This window comes from Sarcophilus harrisii, chromosome 4 (genome assembly GCF_902635505.1).
Source record: "Sarcophilus harrisii chromosome 4, mSarHar1.11, whole genome shotgun sequence".
Classification (NCBI taxonomy): domain Eukaryota; kingdom Metazoa; phylum Chordata; class Mammalia; order Dasyuromorphia; family Dasyuridae; genus Sarcophilus; species Sarcophilus harrisii.
In genome coordinates, this window is record NC_045429.1 from 55,676,420 (window position 1) to 55,696,234 (window position 19,815).

Consider the following 19,815-nt stretch of genomic DNA (forward strand, 5'->3'; position numbering starts at 1 on the left):
TATAAACTCACTATTTTAATATGAACTTAGGGCATGTATCTCTACCAAAGTCCCCCACCGATGAATGACCCATTATGGTACAGAAGAGTTAGTAGGCCCTCTAAAGTTGCATCAACAGAGTAGATAAGCTCTGACTAGTTCTATGGGATTGAAAAGGCTTCAAGAATGGACTAAGTAATAAGATTTCTTGGGGTTTGACCCAGCTAAATTTGGAAAGCCTCACCAGCAAGTTGTTCTTAGGGTGATGAATATGTCTGCCACAGAAGTCCTTAAAAGTACTGTGTCACAGAGATACTATGAAGGTACAGGGAAGAAGTTTTCATATCAGTGAGACAGGAGGACTATGTATAAACTGAGTAAGCTTTAAACAATGTCAGGTAGTATTCTGGGCTCAGCTGACAAGACTAAAAAATTCAGTCTAAGTTTTTATATCTTAGATTGGCAAATGCTATAAATCAGGGCTTGCTTTATTATCTCATGGATTGTCTAGATTTAAGAAAATGAGGGAGAAAATGTTAATAATTAATAATTAGCAAACTTAATTTGGGAAAACCAGTTGTTAAGCATTTACCAGCATGTCCCTAATACAATGTCTTCATTCTGCTTGACACAGCTACGAACATTACTCAACTCACTACCAGGCCTTTCGCATACCCATCTCTAGTTAAGCTGTAACCCATTTCTGTGCCTCTGTTCTTCCTTATGTTACTATGGTCTCCTTTCCTTCCCATTCTACTTTCTCTCCAATTGAAGGGTCTTTGATTCTATAACTGGGCTTCATCCACAGAATTCCTCTGAATTTGGTCTCTTCCCTTTTCTTACCGCAGGTGTTTGTTTGGCTTTCCTGAACTTCCGTAGCTCTGGCAGCTTTTTCCCTGCCTTTCTAAGACTCCCAGCCCCAGGCCATTTCTTTCCCATGATAGATTTATTTAGTTCCTTTCCACCATGGAGTCATCCACCTAAGGGCTCATCTTCTGGCTACTACCGCTTCTAAGCAAAAAACAACATGACATGCCTTCACAGGAACAAGAGACCTGAATTTTAATACTGACTCTTCTACTTACAAGCTATATGATTTTGGAAATATCACCAAATCTTTCAGAGCTTCAGTCTCTTAAATTGTAAAATGGGAGAATTGGACAAGATGACTTTTGTATCTTCCCATTTCAGGTTTATAATCTTATGTTCTAGATGATGCAGTGGATAGACAGATAGACATGGAGTCCAGAAGACCTTATATATAATGTACATATATATGTAATTTATTTATATATGTATATTATCTATAAAACCATAATATATATTGCATATCATATCATATCATATAATAGATAACCTCTTTTTACCTCTGTTTTCTTGTTTGTAAAATGAATAAAAATAGTAGCCCCTTCCCAGGGCTATTCTGAGGATAAAACATTTGTAAAGCGCTTGGTAAACCTTAAAGTGTTATATAAATGCTGGCTATTATTGTTGTTGTTACTATCTGGGTGGTTTGGAGTGAAAGGTTTTTGCCACAAGACAAGTTATGACTGGATCGGAGCCATAATGAATAAAGTACTTACTTTTGTGATCACCTGAAGGATAGTATTTCATGTAGGTCATGCAGTTCATGAAAAATTCATCAAAATTATAAGTAGGAGATAGCTTCAGGAAGTTAACCTGGATGGGAGAAAATAAAAGTTTCACTTTTCCTTCTTATGAAGAGTATAATATCAAATAGGGGTTTGATCCACAGTGCATGACATATTGGAAGACACAAGAGCTACAAAACAGAGTGGGTATGCATGTCATAATAAAAAGAAACATTGATTTAGTGCTCTAAAATCTGCAAACACTATCTGAAAGAGCTCATTTAATCCTTACAGTGATCAACTGAGATAGATGTTATTATTCTCATTTTACAGAAGAAGATCTTGAGTTGCCATAAGAATCAATGATTTGCTTGTGGTCATATAGCTATTATGTGTAAGAAGTGATATTTGAACCCAGAAATCAGAAAGTCAACAAGGAATCATTGAACTACTTAATTAAGACAACAATTTTTCAGAGAACGGTTATGCCAAAGTTCCCTTTTAATGTTGTGACCCAATTTCTCCAATTGTCCTATTTAGTTATTCTGCCTTAGGTTATAACCTTTCCCTCTTAATGTTTGAGCTAAAGGTTTTATAGACATTCCTTCTTAATGTTTGACAAAATAAAGGTTTATCCATTTTAGATGTCATTAGAATATCAGTAACCTTCCTCCACTAGGTTATCCCCACCTAGGTACCTCCACTATGTCATTGTTCTTATTATTCTATAAAATGCTTGCTGCCCTGATACTCGGGGCTAGACTCTTTGAGATAATAGTCTTGTCTAGCCCTGGGATCAACCATGGATCCATTGGTCCCAGTATTTCTCTCCATTTAATAAACTATTGAATTGGTCTCTAATCTCTTGTCTTGCTCAGTTTCTTCGGCATTACAGTACAAAGGTGAAGATGTGAGCATGGCCATCCCAGGCTATAGAACCCAGACTGCATTTCTCCATATGTGCCCTCATTCTCAATTCATCATTTTTATATAAAAATCTGGTTAAATGAATATTAAGGGAAAAATAAGCCACTAAAAACATTACAATATGTGAGAGCATATTTTAGAGGAAGGTGGTGATTGAAAAGTGGCCAGCACTGTGGCACCTCATTGCCTTACTCTAAGTCTTACAATATCCTTAGCAGAGTATCCAACCAAAGTGGCAAATTACCAACCTCTGCCTTTGAGCTTCAAAGTGACCTGGACCATCTCACATTTGCAAAACATTTTAGCATTAAGAAAAATTAAACAAGAAAACAAAAGATGAGGCCTTCAATGAATATAAAATTGTTTGATATACCCATAATAACTTTTAGAGGCTGGAGACTAATTCAGAATAAACTGTTTCATCAGATATTCAAGCTTTCTGTAAGCTATTTAAGTCTATTATTCCCCTGGTAATTGTCAGACTTCAGTCCATATTAACCAATAGTAAATTTACATACTGCACCCATTTTCCTTTTAGAACATCCCTAATTCAAGTGTAAATTGAAACTGTCATGTCCTGCCCCAATATGCTTTGCAAGTCCAAATACAGAGAGAAATTAAGCTGTTGCAGATAACCTTTGAAAAAATAAATTGCCCTGGTCCTTCTTACAAGTCTTAATTTTAGAGAAAACATGTTAATGTGTCCTATCTGCCGGGACAGCTACTGGCAGCTTAAAATAGTATATTGCTTTGTTCTTAGTATAGAATGTTTGCTATTATCTTCCCCTGGAGGTAGAAGGTGACTCTTCTTTAGAATCCTTCTCTTAGGTATATGATTAAATAACTTCCTCCTCACCTATTATACCCAATTGTATTACCCCCAAGTTGTGTTTCTTCATTGAAATGTGTGTGAGGAGGGAAGGAGCAGTTTTGTATAATAGCCTTTTAAAAAAAGAAATGATCTTCCTCCTTTCCCATCAACTCCTCCTCCCGAGTCCCTACACATACACACACACTCATACTCATACACTCACACACTTACAATTTTGGATGCCAGCTTCTCCTATATGTGATCTCCCTGAGCCCCCAATGGCTTCCAGTTGCTTCACTCTCCCCAACCATGGAATCCAAGAGGAAATTCCTAATTAGCTACTTAGCTTGGCTGCTATTGCTCACCTTAATGTAGGGAGAAGAACAGCTACAGAGTAATGATGGCAAAAATGATAGAAATGGCATTGATCACAGAGGACCATTAGAGCTGATCATGGCTTTCATGCCTCGCTAAAATTTTTAGTTTAGTTTAGTTTAGTTGTTTTGTTTTGTTTTTTGTTTTGTTTTTGGTGAAGAAATTGGTATTAAATGACTTGCTTAGGGTCACACAGCAAATATTAAGTGTCTGAGGCCAGGTTTGAACTCAGAATTTCTGTACTCCAGGGCCAATGCTCTATCTACTGCACCACTTTTTAGATTAAAAATTTTAAAAAAAATTGGAGAACCCTTCCCCGCCCCAAACATTTACCCACAGAAAAGGAACTAAGTCACATCACAGAAAATGTCCATGAGCTGAGATTATAGGAGCACCAAAAGGAATACTTGAACTGCAAACAAAAGAAGTTCTGACTGCTATGTGACTTGGAAAAGTCATTTTACTTCTTTGCTCATTTGTGAAAGGACAACATTAAACTAAGTTTAAGGGTTCTCTTAAAAACCTTTCAAGCTCTGAATCCATGATGTTAATATTTATTGTCTTACATCACCAAAATACCATGAACTTTATAGACCTCAATTCAGTGAATGAGACCAATGTCCTTCTAGAAATTATACTCCCACAGTGATGGCCAAATGAGCGCCATAATTATCAGCACTGCCTACCTTAACAGCTCTTTGGTCAGGAATCCTCTCAATTTCAATTATACTTCGGTCACAGAGTTGCCAGCAATTTGGTGACAGAATAATATCATTCATCTGTGCCATGCTCTGTGCAAAGCGGACGTCTTCCACAGCCTGACCAATCACCAGAAAATAACTTTTTTCATCTCCAAACACCAGTTTTTTAATGTGGCCAGCAGACAGTCCTGGTAAAGCAAGAGACAGGTTTGTACGGATAGGTAAGTTGGCTTCCCATTTCTCAGCAAGGAAGTGTCCATTGTCTTTGTGGGTAGGGAGTCAGAAATCCTATAGTCAGAGAACTAAGGTGAAGAAAATGCACATTTCTACTGACATTTGGAAAAATTAAATCTACCCATTTTCTCTTTTTCTATCCTCAAACTAAAACTAGCATTCAAAAACTGATTACAAGAATTATGATATTGCTAAATCACATTTATATGGTACTCTTAAGGTTGGCAGAATATTTTGCTCATAACAACCTTATGAGGTAGAATCTTGATTGATTGACATGTACACTAATATGGGAGACTCCAAGGACTTTCTTTGGGAGACAAGAGAACTGTGGCAGGGCAGGAACTTTTGTGACTATGGTTGGAAGCTGTCTTTTTCCATGGGCTACAAAGCTGGAATTTGGCTGTATCTCTAGAATTATCTTACTATTACTAGAATAGTCTCTTTCCTTTTGCATGCAGAATTCATTTACTTACAGCCAGGGGTTACATGAAGTAAAATGAAGGATTCAGGGCTGCCTCTTTTCTCTTAAGCCATTTGGTCCCAAGAAATGAGCTGTTTCACATGTTCTTTTTTTTTTTTTTTTTGGTTACACTTTCAAGTTCTTAACTTTGCCTCCCTCTCTCCCTTTCTGCATTACATAAAGTCACCATTTGATGCAGATTTAAAAACAAATGTAAAACCATACTATGCATACTTCTATTTATCAGTTCTTTCTCTGAAGGGTAGCATTTCCTTTGTAGGTCTTTCTAGTTGATATTAATTTTACTCAATAACTTATTCACAATTTTTTAAAATAACATTGCTGTTACTGTACACAGTGTTCACTTATTTCTGTTCACATTACTTCTGCAAGTCTATGGTTTTCTAAACACTAATTGCTTCAAAAAAAATAAAATCAATCAGCTCATCATTTCTTACAATCTAGTAGTATTCCGTCACAATTTGCTTAATCTTTCTCCAAATGATGGGTATCCCTTCAATTTCCAGTTTTTGCCACTACAACAAGAGTTGATCACCTTGGGGGAAAGACCCAATAGTGATATTGCTGGGTCAAAGGGTATACACAGCTTTATAACTTTTTAAGCATAATTCTAGATTGTTCTCCAAAATGTTTGGCTCAGTTCACAGTTCCACCAACAGTGTATTAACATCCCAATTTTTCCACATTCTTTCCTGATCATTTTAGCCAATCTAACAGGTGTGAAATAATAACTTAAAAGTTGTTTTAATTTGCATTTCCCTAATCAATAATGATTTACAGCATTTTTTTAGAGGACTATATATAGTTTTGATTTCCTCATTGAAAAATTTCTGGGTTCACATTCTTTGACCATTTGACAACTAGGGAATAATTCATATTCTCATAAACCTGACAAAGTTCTCTCTATATATGAGATATGTGACCTTCATTGGGAAAACTGTTTATAAAATTTCCCCCTAACTTTTTGCTTTTCTTCTAATCTTAGCTACATTGGTTTTAGTTATATATAACTTTTTTAATTTAATGGAATCAGAATGATCATTTTACATTTCACAATGCTCTTATCTCATTTATTCAGAAATTCTTCTATCCATAAGTCTATAAGTAATATGTTCTATATTCTTCTGTTTTTTTATGTCATGTATCTGTTTTGATCTTTTCTTGGCAAATGGTATGAGATGTTGATCTATAACCAATTTCTGCCATGCTGTTTTCCAGTTTTCTCAACCATTTCCCCCAAATAGTGTATTCTAATCCCCAAAGATTAAATCTTTACTTTTGTTGAAGACAAGTATACTATAATCTTTTACTATTATGTATCGTATACCTATTTTGTTCCACTGATCCACCTTTTTATTTCTTAGCCAATTATCAGGTAGTTTTGATAATTGCTGCCTTCTGATATAGTTTTAAGATCTGGTACTGTTAGACCTTCCTTTAGGTTTTTTCATTAATTCATTTGATATTCTTGATCTTTAATGTTGTTGCAAATTAATTTTATTATTTTTTTCTAGCTCAACAAAATAATTTACGGGAGTTTAATTGGAATGGAATTGAATATGATTAGCTTAGGTAGAATTATCATTTTTATTATGTTTACTCTATATGAACAATTAATATTTATTTAAATCTGATTTGTATAAAAAGTATTTTATAATTATGTTTAAATTTGTCTTGTCAGGTATGCTCCCAGGTATTTTATAATACTTATAGTTACTTTAAATGAAGTATCTCATACTTTCTTGTGGGATTTTATTAGTCATATATAAAAATGATTTATGTGGATTTCTTTTATATCCTGCTACTTCGCTAAAATTGTTTCACCTAGCTTTTTAGTTGAATTTCTAGGATTTTCCATTTATTATCATGTTGTCTATAAAGAGAGTTAGTTTTATTATCTTGTTTCCCATTCTATTTCTTATAATTTCCTTTTCTTCTCTTACTGCTATTGCTAGCATTTCTAATACAATATTGAAAAATATTGATAATAATGAGCATCTATGTTTCATTCTAATCTTATTGGGAAGGATTCTAGCCTATTCTCATGAAAAATAATGGGAAGCATATTCCAATTATATATAATACTTGCTGATGGTTTTACTTTGATGCTGCTTATCATTTTAAGGAAAAATCCATTTATACCTATGCTTTTGAATGAGAAATGTTCTTTTCAGTATCATGTGCATGAAGTAGTATCCTGGACCTGGGTGCTCAAGCCAAGAGATCTAGGAGCCTGGGATTCCAGACTCAATGTTGCCATCAGTCCACCAGGAGAAACCAGAGTCCTAGGCTAGCCCAGACTGAGTTTGGACTTGGAACTTGCTGAGACCAGAAACCAAGATAGTAAAGGGTAGGGATTAAGTAGGCCAGTGAAGTGCTGTGTAAAACATGTCTTGTTCTTGTTCTGTCTTTAAAGTTAAACATTAAATCATTTTCAGCGGTGTCCGACTCTTTGTGACCTTCTCTGGGGTTTTCTTGGCAGAGATATTGGAGGGGTTTGCCATTTCCTTCTCTAGTTCATTTTACAGATGAAGAAACTGAGGTAAATAGATAAAACAGGTAAACCTGATGACTTGCCAGGGTCATCCAGCTAGTAAGTGAAAGTATTCTTCCTGAAAAACTAGGCTGACTATTAAGTGATTAAACGAAACTGGGAGGAGGAGAGGCTTAATGACAGAGAAGAGAGGCCTTTGAGCCCCTAAGGATAGGGGAGTAGCCTGGAGAAAAGGTGAATGTTATATACTTGATCTTCAGTTAGTGGGAGCCAGGATGATTATACCTAATTTGCTTATGAGGAAACTGAGGACTTGAAAAGTTAAATGAAGATCTCATTGTGAATAGGTGTTTAAAATAGGATCTGAATTAAGGCATCTTGTTTCAAATCTAGTTCTATATCTATTGGGACTTGCTATGCCTAATGGCAAACTTCTGAGACACTCTTCTGTTCACAAGGAGATGATATTCTATAAGAAAGAAGTCTCTCAGTATAAGAGGAGATAAAGCAGAGATGTTTGTAATCCACAAAGCTCTGTATCTGGAGGCAACAAGAAGAGAAGACCTTCCCCCATAAAAAAATCTCTATAGAGAGGTTGGAGATCCACTTGGTGGGGTCTCAGAAGCAACAAGGAACCCTACCAACCAGTTCAGGCAAATCAGCACTTTAGCATGGAGACATTTTATCTTAAGACTTGATAGCACTCTGTCCAGACAGCACACAATCCATGAATATCTAAATTTCTGACCTTCAAAGTTCCAGGAGTATCTAAAACTTCAGGTGTTCTTAAGTGTTGTGAGAGGAAAATAGGCACCACAATTATTTTGCAACATCTTGATTTACTTAATCCCCCAACTACCTGGTGGCCCAATATTAGAAACCCCCGTTGAAGGAGAAATAAAATAGAACTATGCAAAGGCCTAGTAAAGCAGATGACCTCATCTACTGTTATAACAACTACATGTTGTCCTTGGATAAGAGACCCTTCAGTTTTGTCTAAAAGGATTTCTTTCACAATTGTAAAAGTATTTGTTCACTTCCCTTTGTCTCTTGTTCTTGAACAGGGAATACTTTCTTATCACAAAACTTGCCAAATGGATTATGAATACTCCTTATGACCTCAAGTTATTCCTGATGAGTCTGGTGCAGAACAAAGACATGTTGACTATACTAGAAGTGTCCCTGCTTGGGACCCTAGAGCTGCTCCTGCTCATCACCCCCATCTAACACAATGAGAAGAAATCTACAATCACATCAGATCATCATCTGTGCTGTGGATCTGATAGTGTTGGTGCTGCTGTGATTCATTGTCACACTTTATAGTGGGAAACCCTCTGTGAACTTCCAAGATATGTCAACACCCATCATATGGAACAGACTGGGAGCTTTTAAGACTCAGTCTCTCTGAAGGACAAAGTGAAGACTTAGGACTTGGCGTTTTTGTATTCCTCCACTTTGGGGATGCATTTTTGTTTCCTTTTGTTTTTTTTATCTCCAAACTCTCCCCATTCTGCCACCACCTCCATATTTTTTCTTCCTTTTAAGGATTTCCCATGCTAGGAGACTAGTCTTGTAGAAGACTTAAAACTTGGTTCTTTCAGAGAGGGGAAGAGAAGGACTACATTTCACATTTTAATTTAGTTTTAGTTTGTTTTTTCCTATTCCCCCTTTATCCTCTCTTAATACTTTTCATGATAGGAAGATTATCTAAAATCTTTAAAGGATAGAAGGTCCTCTAGAAGATCATTAGGACCTCGCCACTAAGGGTGATATACCAGGAGACCAGAGGTTTCCTGAATCAGTTTCCCTGACTATAACATCCCTCCATCCCAAACCTGGCTGGCCTCAGCTTCTATGACACAGCTTCCTAGTTTGGAGGCAGAAAAGGTTTCAGGCATGTATAGCAAGTGCCTCTGACTTGGGGGAATGCTCCAAACCATGCCCTGATGATCAAATGACATTGAAGGAGATTTTCAGAAGGAGATCAGAAGCCTGCATTTAGAGAAAACTATGTGCCAGTATATTCTGGTTGAATGTCCTTGATGATTAGGGCAAAATAAACCTCTTCTTTCATTAAATGTTTAGTAACTCGACAACGTTTCATTTTATCCCACATTGAACCTGAACTAAGAGGGTGCTGCCTTTACAACTTAGCCTACATTTCTTAATAAGTCCCAGATAATGGACTACTTGAAAACTAGAAAGGAACAAATCAATTACTCCATGAGACAAGAAAAAATATTAAGACAAAACCAAAAGATTGAGAAATAGGGTAAAAACAAGATAATCTGATATTTTAAAAGTTGACCTACTAACAGATCAAGGAGAAATAATTTAAGAATAATACAGCTCCTTGAAAACATAGTATTTGAGGTCAGATTTGAACACAGGTAATCTTTCTGACTTCAGATCTAAGTGCTCTATCTACTGTACCACCTAAGGCATGGACACACATATTTTAAAGACACACATATTTAAACAAAAACAACCCAAATTCATTCAAACCTTTTGGCAAAGAGAAAATAGAAAGAATCAACGATCACTTCCTGAAAGATTTCTGCTGTTGAAAAAATCCTAAGAATCTCATGGTAACAAATCCTGATTTTCCAGTCCTCTGGAGTTATCTTAGATCATTGTATTGATGAGAATAACTAAGTCACATTTGGTCATGATGCAATATTGCTGTTACTATGTATAATGTTTTCCTGGTCCTGCTCACTTCACTTTATATCAGTTCATACAAGTATTTCCAGGTTTTTCTGAAAGCTTCATTTTTTTTTTTTTTTTAGCATAATAGTATTCCATCACAATCATATACCTATACGTAATAGTCTTTTCAGATATGGAGAAAGGAATGGAGAGGATTCTATTTGCTCTACAGACAAAAGGAACAGCCTGGTCCCACACTGACTTCAGGGATTTTAGGTTTACATTCATCGCCCAAGACAAAATTATATAGTTGGGTTTTGGATGGAGAAGCTTAGGGAACAAGGGTAGAAAAGAGTAAGAAAACTTAGAGTTAACAATTGGAAATAGAAGGGATACCTATTAATTGGGGAATAACAAAACAAGCTGAGGTTTATGACTGTAATGGAATACTATTGTACTATAAGAAATGACAAGCAGGATGATTTTAAGAAAACCTGAAAAGTCTTACATAAACTGAGGCAAATTTAAGTGGGCAGAACCAGGACAACATTTTATACCGTAACAGCAATATTGTTTGATGAATTGTGAATGACTTAGTTATTCTCAGCAATACAATGATACAAGACAACCCCAAAGGACAAACGAAGTATACTATGAGAAAGAACTGACATTCTTTGAAAATAGACTGAAGCATGCTATATTTCACTTTTTTTTTCTTATATATTTTTTATTCGTGTCTTCTTGAATAAAATTGTTAATATGGAAATGTTTTACAGAATTATGTAGGTATAATGCACATCTCATTACTTATCATATCAGTAAGATGATGGGTAGATAGGGAGGGAGCAATACAATTTAGAACTCAAAACAAAAAAATGTTTAAAATGTTTTAATTTGTCATTGGGATATTTTATATAAAAAACTACAATAATTCTCATGCACAATAATTTTTTCTGAAAAAACCCATTTAAATGTTCTTAATTTCTCTTGAAAAAAAAAAAAAAGAAAACTTAGAGAGAGAAGATTCTTCTCTTTCTCAAAAATGACGCATTACATTAGTGTTATAAATGCCTGAATATTTACAAAAATATATTTAGATCAACAAAATAAACCAATATCAAAATAATTGAATCGAGGAAGTCAAAACTGAATGCTCAGTGAAAAACTCCAGACCCCGAGTAGATTTATAATTGAATTCTATCAAACATTCAAAGAATAATCTATTCAAAATTATTTGCAATAATAGAAAAATAAGACACTTTTTATGATACAAATATATAATCTTTTTACTCACACCAGAAAAAAAGAAAAATTATAGACCAATATCCCTAATAAGCACTGACAAAAATTTTAAGTAAAATTTTAGTAAACATATTAGAAGGACTATATGCTTTGACCAGGCTGAAATACTACTAAGAATGCAAGGTTAGTTCAACATAACAAGTCATGTAAATAATAATAAAAATTACATAGTTATATCAATAAATATTGAAAAGGATTTTTGACAAAATCCCATATCTGTTGGTTAAAAACAAAAATAGTAAAGAATAGACCTTTCCTTAATGTAGTTAATATGGCTAAAACCAAGAGCAAACATTTAATATAATTTTAAAAAGTTAAGAAATAATATCAAGGGTAAAACAAGGATGCTTGTTATCACAAATCTTACCACTTGATTCCCCTCCCTAACCAATACCTGGATTGTCCTATAAACCCTTCTGTTTCAAGTCCTATACACCTGATCTTGACCTATCTTTTCAGCCTCATTGGATATTATTTCTGTTTCCTCTTCTCTGTTCCCTACTTTTGACACTCTACCTCCTTTCCTGGTGCTTTTGTACTTGTCTCCCAAATTTTTATAATGGGGGTCTGGTACATGCCAATAGTCTATCTCTGAGGATTCTATGGAGTTGCTTCTTGAAGAAGTGTGATGATGTGTGTTCTTGAAAAGACTGACTACAGCACCCTATGAAGCTATTCTGTAACTGGATGGCTAACCAAATATTGACAAGGAGGGTCTTTGATTGGTTGTGAATCCACTCAAAAAAGGTTTGCCAGTTTTAGCTACTATATTTTGGTTTCAGCACTCTCAGAGGAGCTTGGTGACCAATGAAGGGAGCGGAATCTACAAACTTTTAAGTTCAAAAGGGGTCCTCAACATCCCAGGGTTCCATGGTTAAGGTCTGTAAATGGGGCAACATTGATGCCTTGAGGAATGAGGAGAGACTTTGAGGTCCCCAGCCCAGCAGGAGGCAAAACAAGTACTCATCTACTGCCATGAACATAGTAGGACCTATACTCTATTGGAACTGAGCTAAGTTTCAAACTTATTCTCCCACAAAAGTTTGCAGGGTGGTGAAGAATATGCCTCTGTGATGGAGATGGGAGGGAATGTTTTTATGTTTGCTTTGGCTATGTCTTTAAATCAAAAATCTTTGTGGAAAAGCTAATCAGTGGTAAGCGGTCAAATTGAACTGGGATGCTAGTCACTGGCACTGAAAATGGGAGGAAAATAACTCGTGGTGGTTCAAGCTGACAGCAGAGGAAAGGGACATCTCATGAACCTCTCAGATTTCCCCAGAATCCTGAGAGGAAACAACACAGGCCAAGTCAAGGAAGAGGGAATCAGGGTGATTGTCTACATCTACAATGTACCCCCTTCTTACCTTGGATCCACAGATACCTCTTTCCTCTAAGATGAAACTCAGACACTGTCTTCTGCTTGAAGCCTTCTTGATTCCTCCAAGTGCAAGTGCCCTCATTCCCAAACTACTTTGTATTTTAACTGTTTCACATAAATATACATATATATGGATGTATTTTTATATTTGTGCTGCATGTATTTATTTGTACTTCCCCTCCCATCATTAGAATATTAGCTCATTTACATAGGGATTATTTCATTTTTTAAAATTTGTATTCATAGTGTTTGATGTATAATAGGTACTTAATAAATACTTGAATTAACTGTATGAGCCAGCAAATGGCTCAGCTTCACTGTAGCTTAATGTCGTTTGTGAAATGGAGGTAATAGCAGAACAGACAGATTGCTATACATGGAATCAGAAAGGTCTGGGCACCTGGTGGTACAATAAAATCAAGCATAGACTCTGGAATCAGAAGGACCCGAATTCAAGTTTGGCTTCAGAGACATGCTGGTTATATCATGGATAAGTCATTTAACCCCAGTGCCTCCAAAAACAAACCTCAAAGATTTCGGCTCAGAATCCGTCTCCAGCACTTATTTGTAATAAGTCCCTTTCTCTGAGCTCCAGATTCTTCCTCATCATGGAATGGAACTGATAATACCTGTAGTACTCTACTGAGCCATTAGAATGAGATATCATACGTAAAGCATTCTGCAAATGTTTAAATGCTATATAACTTTGCTTGAACAGCCTACCTCAGAGGATGCTAGGGAAGAAAATGCTTTGGAAACCTTAATGCCCTATGGAAACATGAGATATGATTGTTATTACTAACAAAAATAAGTTTGATGTCTCCCTTATTTAATCTTCTGGTGCTTTTATTCCTCTTCTGCACAAATCATAATTTGCACTTCATTTATGTGAGTGTCATCACTTTTACTTGATTTTAAGTCCTTCAAAAGAAGGCCTGTCTTATTTACATTTGTTCCCTTTTCAGAGTTTTTTTTTTTGGTTTGTTTGGTTTGGTTGATTTAATGAGGATAGTATGACTCCTTACATGTGAGAGTCTTAATAAAATGTTTTTTTTTTAAATGAATAAATGAACAATGATGTGACCCACATATCACTGTCTCTCAGCTTACCAATCTTGACTCGGATATCCAGGCCTTCTTCAGATTCTTGATTTTCAAAAATTCCATGGATTTCTAGACTGCATTTAACCACCACGGTTATAAAATTCTTCAGTTGCTTTCGCTCAACCTTCCACAAGGCTAGCAATGCATCTCCTTTAAAAGACGCACAAGAGTGGGATAGAGAGGGGTTACTCTTTTGGTTTCCCCTAGAGACCAGCCCATTTGAGTATTTTTCTGTAGGGAACCTCATTTGTATAAAACTCTTCAAATTCACTTTATATTTGTCCCTTGTCGCCCCTCTTTTGAGGCCTTTCAAGAATGAAAGACAAACAATAAGTAACAATAGAAATCCTATTTAAGGTGGAAAGGCCTCTGTAGTTTCTTATTCCCCCTCCCAGATCAGTAAGATCAGTACCTGCAAACTTTAAGATGTCTCCTCCAAAAATCAGCACCTCTGAGAAAAGGAGAGGGGAAATCACATACTGATTTCTTTAAAAAACAAAAAACAAAAACATTATGAGACAAACCAAAAAGCACTTTCCTTTCATTGCTGAATGAAGGGAAAGGGACACGGATATAGTGCATGGGAGTAGGATAACAAGACAAACAGCCAAGTCACTTGAAACCATTCTTTTTTTTTTTTTTCATTATAATTATTTGATATTATTTTATTGACCTCTTTTGAGTTATTGCTTTTATCAGTCAGATAATTAACATACTTTTGTTTTTACTACCTGTCAGAGGACTGTGTTAGATACTGGGGATACAACTATGAAGAATAAAATAGCTAATTTCAATACTCAAAGTGAATTCCTGTTGGAAATGTATTGTGCTTTAGGTCTTTCACCAATTCAAACTGTTGAATTAATAATACAAATTAATGAAATTTGACTATATTCCCAATTATAGTGTGCCTCATTGTGGGATCTCATTCTCCATATCTCCTCAAACCCCAGCAACATAAAAACCTGTTCCCTAAATACATTCTACTGATAGGGAAGCTAAAAGAAAATAGAATCAAAATGAAAATGCCTTACATGGCTCTCCTTTCAGTTATAACCCCCAAATGTAGGAAGAGTAATGTTGCAACAAATTTTCAAGCCAAACTCCATCTCTAGAACTTACTTTCCACTATGACGCTTATGTGGCGATTCAGAATATCCACCAGCTGTTCAGCTCCTCGGTCCATGTACATGGCTGTACTGAATTTCTCAGTCATTGCTGTAAAACCTGGGATACAGGTACAAGTAATTCATTTGCATTCTGAGAAGTCAGAAAGAAGCCAGGAGAAGAGTACTAAATTGGGAAGCAACAGGACTCATTTTTTTTTTTTAATGTTTTATGACAAGGAGAAAGGAATCATTCCTATTTACATGATTTGGGGTGGATGCTAGATTCTGTCTCCTACCTTTTCCCTCCAATACTTTCTCCTATTTGCCCAATGGTCCCTGAAATTATTTTATTAGGAGGCAAAAATTTTTATTCTATGATTGGAGATGAGGACATCTTGATATATTCACTTTGGTGTAAATTACTAATATTAGATCCTCTCCCAGGAAGCAGATTTTGATAAGACAAAGGCACTGGTCACCCAAAAGCAGTGAAGGGAGAGGGGCATCCCAGTGAGGGAGCTAAAGGGCATACAAGAGAGGCTTCAGACATGAAGTCAACTTTTCCAACTTTATAATTTTGTTAAAGATGCTGAAGGAGAGGGGGGAAGAGCCCTGATCAAAGTGGGTGCCTGCACTCATGTCTTATTTATTAATTTAGAATAATCTCTTTATAAATCTGAAATATCTTTTATTTTTTTCATTCCCTAGACCTCTCCCTCCTCAAACATGTTAAAATTCTGGCTTTCCTCTTTCCACTGTTAGAAATCTCTTTTACACTTGCCTGAAATATCCACAAACATGAGGATTCCATCAAAATACTCTGTGGAAGGACGCTCTGGGGTAAAATCTCCATAGACAATGAGGTCTGGTAAGTGAGCGGCTATTCTGACAATGGTCCGATCTGGTAATGATGCTTTTCTAATAATATTCATCTCAGAAGAAAATTTTCAGAACTCTGGGGTCAGAGAGAAAAGAGTATATGTTGCTGAATCATAGGATGGGGTGATAGAAACAACTGAATTTTAACCCATATTCATTCCTTTTTATTTTTAAATTTCCTCCCCTCTTTCTTGTGTCTAGAATGATTATCCTGGTACTAAATAGCAGGTAGTTCAATCCCCTAATGGGGACCCATTTACTTTAAACATTCTCATAGTAACAGACTGCCTTTTAATTCTGAAAAGTTTCTGCTCAATGTTGCTAGTTAAGTAAAGGTAGTATTTTCTCCACTGAAGAAAAAACTTAAAATGCACATTGTGTGGAAGGTGAACCACCTTCATTACATTTTTTCCTACACGTTGTATTGTCTAATGGATCTTATTTTTCCTTTTATCCTGAGAAATTCATTTTTCTTTTGTTTTTTCCTTTATATCTTATTACATTCCTTTAACTTTTGGGAACCATTTCTCCTCTCCCCTTTCTTCTCAGTCCCATATTTTTGAAGGTTGCTTATGCATGATGGTTTTATGGATGTATATATGTATAGTGTACAGTACACATAAGCACAGAGAAAATATTTATCAAATAATCTGGTATATGTGATCTTTTTGACTAATAGCACAGAAGAAAAACACTAGAGCATTTGTGTACAAGCAAGCTCTAAGCGGGGCCTGCAGAGCCAGGAACAAGAATGAATTGAGAGGGGTAGCTAGGTGGCACAGTGGATAGAGCACCAGCCCTTAACACTTCCTAGCTGTGTGACCCTGGACAAGTCACTTAACCCCAGTTGCCTCAGCAAAAAACAAAAAAACAAACAAAAAAAAAAACGAATTGAGAGATTAAATCTGAGTTCAAATCTAGCCTCAGACACTTGGTTAAGTCATTTATCCCTGTTTGCCTCAATTTCCCCATCTGTAAAATTAACTGGAGAAGGAAATGGCAATCCAACTCCAGTATCTTTGCCAAGAAAAATCCAAATGGGCTCATGAAGAATTCCTGAAAGGACTGGACAACAACATAGTTTACAAAAGATATCTGTATAGAAAGAATATATGCCGACACGGGACCTAATATAGTAGTACCTGAGACAGAAGCTTAAAGTGAATTTTGCAGGGACTATCTGACTGGGCCGATGAGAAGGAATGACATTCACTTAAAGATGGGATATAACATTACACGAGGAGACTAAGACATGAGTGCTTTCCCTGTTCTTTATAGGCATTTTAGTAAACTTATTCTATATTAATTCTTTTCTTAGGGGGGGTACTTTTTAAATTAAAGCTTTTTGTTTTCAAAACATATGAATAACATGTTCTAATTTCTCCCCCCCCCCTTCCCTAGATGGCAAGTAATCCAATATAAAATATGGTAGAAATATGCCATATTAGTTCTTGATCGCATTGGTTGCTTGCAGAGGTGGCAGATAACTTTAAGATTGGAAATAATACTAGTTTTAATGAGAATACCCATAGAGTGATGTCACAAAAACCCAATAAGGAGAGTCAGGATTTAACAGTGTCAACTCCTAGTAGAGAAGTCGAGAAGGATGAAAACTGAGATAAAGTGATCGGAGTTGGCCAATTGAGATGACACTGGTAATTGAAGAGATCCTTTTTAGTTGGGTGTTGAGGTCAGAAGCTCGATTACAAGAACAGAGGTGGAAATGATGAAAGTAGTATTTTCTAGGGTTTTAATCATGAAAGACAGTAGATATATAGATTGATAGTTTGAGGAGATGGTGAATCTTTTTTTTTTTTTTTTAAGGATGCATTTGTAGGTAGTGAAGGAAGAAATTGATGAAAGGTAAAAATAAAAGACTGGGCGAATGAGCTAACCCTAGGAACAATATGCTAATGAGGAAAAAGAAGGGGATAGGATTAGGGAAATGAGTTTCAAATCCAGCCTCAGATATTATCTCTGTGCCTCCAGGAAAATTATTTAATCAAGCTCAGTTTGTTTACCTTTAAAACAGGAATAATAATGACACCCCCTAGGGATGGTTTGAGGATGAAATGAGATGTTTGTAAATTGTTTAGCTCAGCACCTGACACACAGTAGGTGCTCAATAAATTGTTACTCATTCAGAGAACACTAAATGAAAATGTAGCTGCTCCCAAGGAGTTGGAAAGTCAAGTAAACCTTTAGTCTCCATGACTTTTGCCTTCATAAAAAGGAGAACAACAGCCTGGCTCAAGGATTTTCCCAACCCTCCTTGCCCAAATCCTTGTCCTTAACTGTGGCTGCCACAAACAACTTTTTGTGCTGAGATCTGCCACTTCCACCCCTTCTCCTCACCTACCTCCAGACCCTAGAAGCAGCTGTAAAGCAAATCAACAAGCCACACAGAAGCCAAACCAAAAGACAGGGGGATTCCAAACCCTTAAGGACAAGGCTTGGTCCAAGTTACTCTGAAAATAGCACAAGTGCCACATCCATCCTCCGGACTGACCACTATCAAATGGCAGTTTTACAGGCCCCGCCCACACTGCTCACCAGACTTGCATCTGATTGGCTGCCACGCTATTCTCTCTCCATCCCCAAGTGGTCATTGTCCTCCTTCGCTTCATGGACCTAAGTCTGGCTCTTGCTGATCCGAGAGACTTAGCTTTTCTGTTTCTTAGTCCTGTGTCCTGTGAAAATGAGGTTGAATTCAATGTGTCCTAAGGTCCTTTCTAGCCCTAAATCCATGTAATCCTATGATCCCTCAAACCTCCTCCTAGTCAATTTGGATTCTGAATAGAGACCCCTGGAAGGAAATCTATTGGTTTCTAGAGGAGAGGATGGCCTATACAGGACAGAGAAAGTTGTTCAATTTTGAAATGTTAACCCAGATAACATTTTGAGTTATTTTTTCCTATTGAATGTAACAAGAGATGTTACCTGAAATCTTTTCTAGGTGGAGCTTCACCATATCTGACTGAGGGTATGGAGAATTCATCCTGGAATATTCCAGCTTACTTGTAAACCAGCTTACTTTCCCCCTCCCACTGGTGGTGGTGGGAAATTAGGTCCTATAGGTTCCAGTGGGGCTCTTGAAAATTCCATTTTGTGGAGGGTTATTGGCCTTCTTTCATTCCCCTCCTGGCCCTATTCCTGATTTTCTGGGCTACAAAACCATGCCCCCACACTGCCACTGCCAAGTATATTCTTCCTCTTCCTGTCTTTCATCTTGCTTTTGTGTGTTGTCTTAGAATATAAGCTCCTGAGGGCAGGGGTTATATTTCTTTTTGCTTATATTTTATCTCCAGAGATTAGTACAGTTCCTGGTATGTAGTAAGCATTTTAATAAATGGTTATTTCTTCTTCTTTTTATCCTTTCCTTCTTCCCTTCTTCCTCCCCTCTGCTTCTCTTTTTCTCCTCTTTACATTGTTCTTTCCTTCTTCCCTTCCATCTTTCCCCACCCTCCTCTTCTTCCTTCTCTCCTTCCTTCCAGTAAGAAGTTAAGAAAGAGTGGTATTATAAAAACCTGAAAAGAGTATCCAGGAAGAGGGGATGGTCAAAAACTTCACATTCTGCTAAGAAGTCAAGGAAAGAAGACTGAGAAAAGGGCATTAAATCTTTATTCTGACTTTTCCATCTAGCATACACTAGCATGTCTGGTACATAGAAGGTATTAGAAACATACTTGATACTAAAAATCAGATATTGGGGAAATTTATTAAAGAAGAATCTTAAGGAATCATCTTAATGTTTCTGGTCAGAAGCTGGCTGTACTCTTTGGGGAAAGGGAACAATG

The 19,815-nt window shown here is 36.4% G+C and overlaps 1 protein-coding gene across 5 annotated transcripts in view; it reads right to left on the reverse strand.

The window, feature by feature from the left end:
* Window positions 1-18,548, reverse strand: part of ADCY10 (adenylate cyclase 10) — a 127,879-nt gene extending 109,331 nt beyond the window's left edge. For 3 of the 5 annotated variants that reach the window (XR_004229282.1, XM_031936835.1, XM_031936836.1), the window contains exons 1-7: window positions 18,378-18,548; window positions 15,921-16,094; window positions 15,153-15,257; window positions 14,443-14,481; window positions 14,037-14,180; window positions 4,371-4,573; window positions 1,563-1,659 (exon numbers count right to left, since the gene is read on the reverse strand). Coding sequence is in view for 4 of the 5 variants with exons in the window: in XM_031936835.1 (XP_031792695.1) it covers window positions 1,563-1,659; window positions 4,371-4,573; window positions 14,037-14,180; window positions 14,443-14,481; window positions 15,153-15,257; window positions 15,921-16,071 (739 nt within the window). In the remaining variant the exon portion in view is untranslated. The remainder of the gene's footprint in view (window positions 1-1,562; window positions 1,660-4,370; window positions 4,574-14,036; window positions 14,181-14,442; window positions 14,482-15,152; window positions 15,258-15,920; window positions 16,095-18,377) is intronic. The other 2 variants (XM_031936834.1, XM_003767400.4) reach the window with 1 other exon arrangement.
* Between the last annotated feature and the right edge of the window lie 1,267 nt (window positions 18,549-19,815).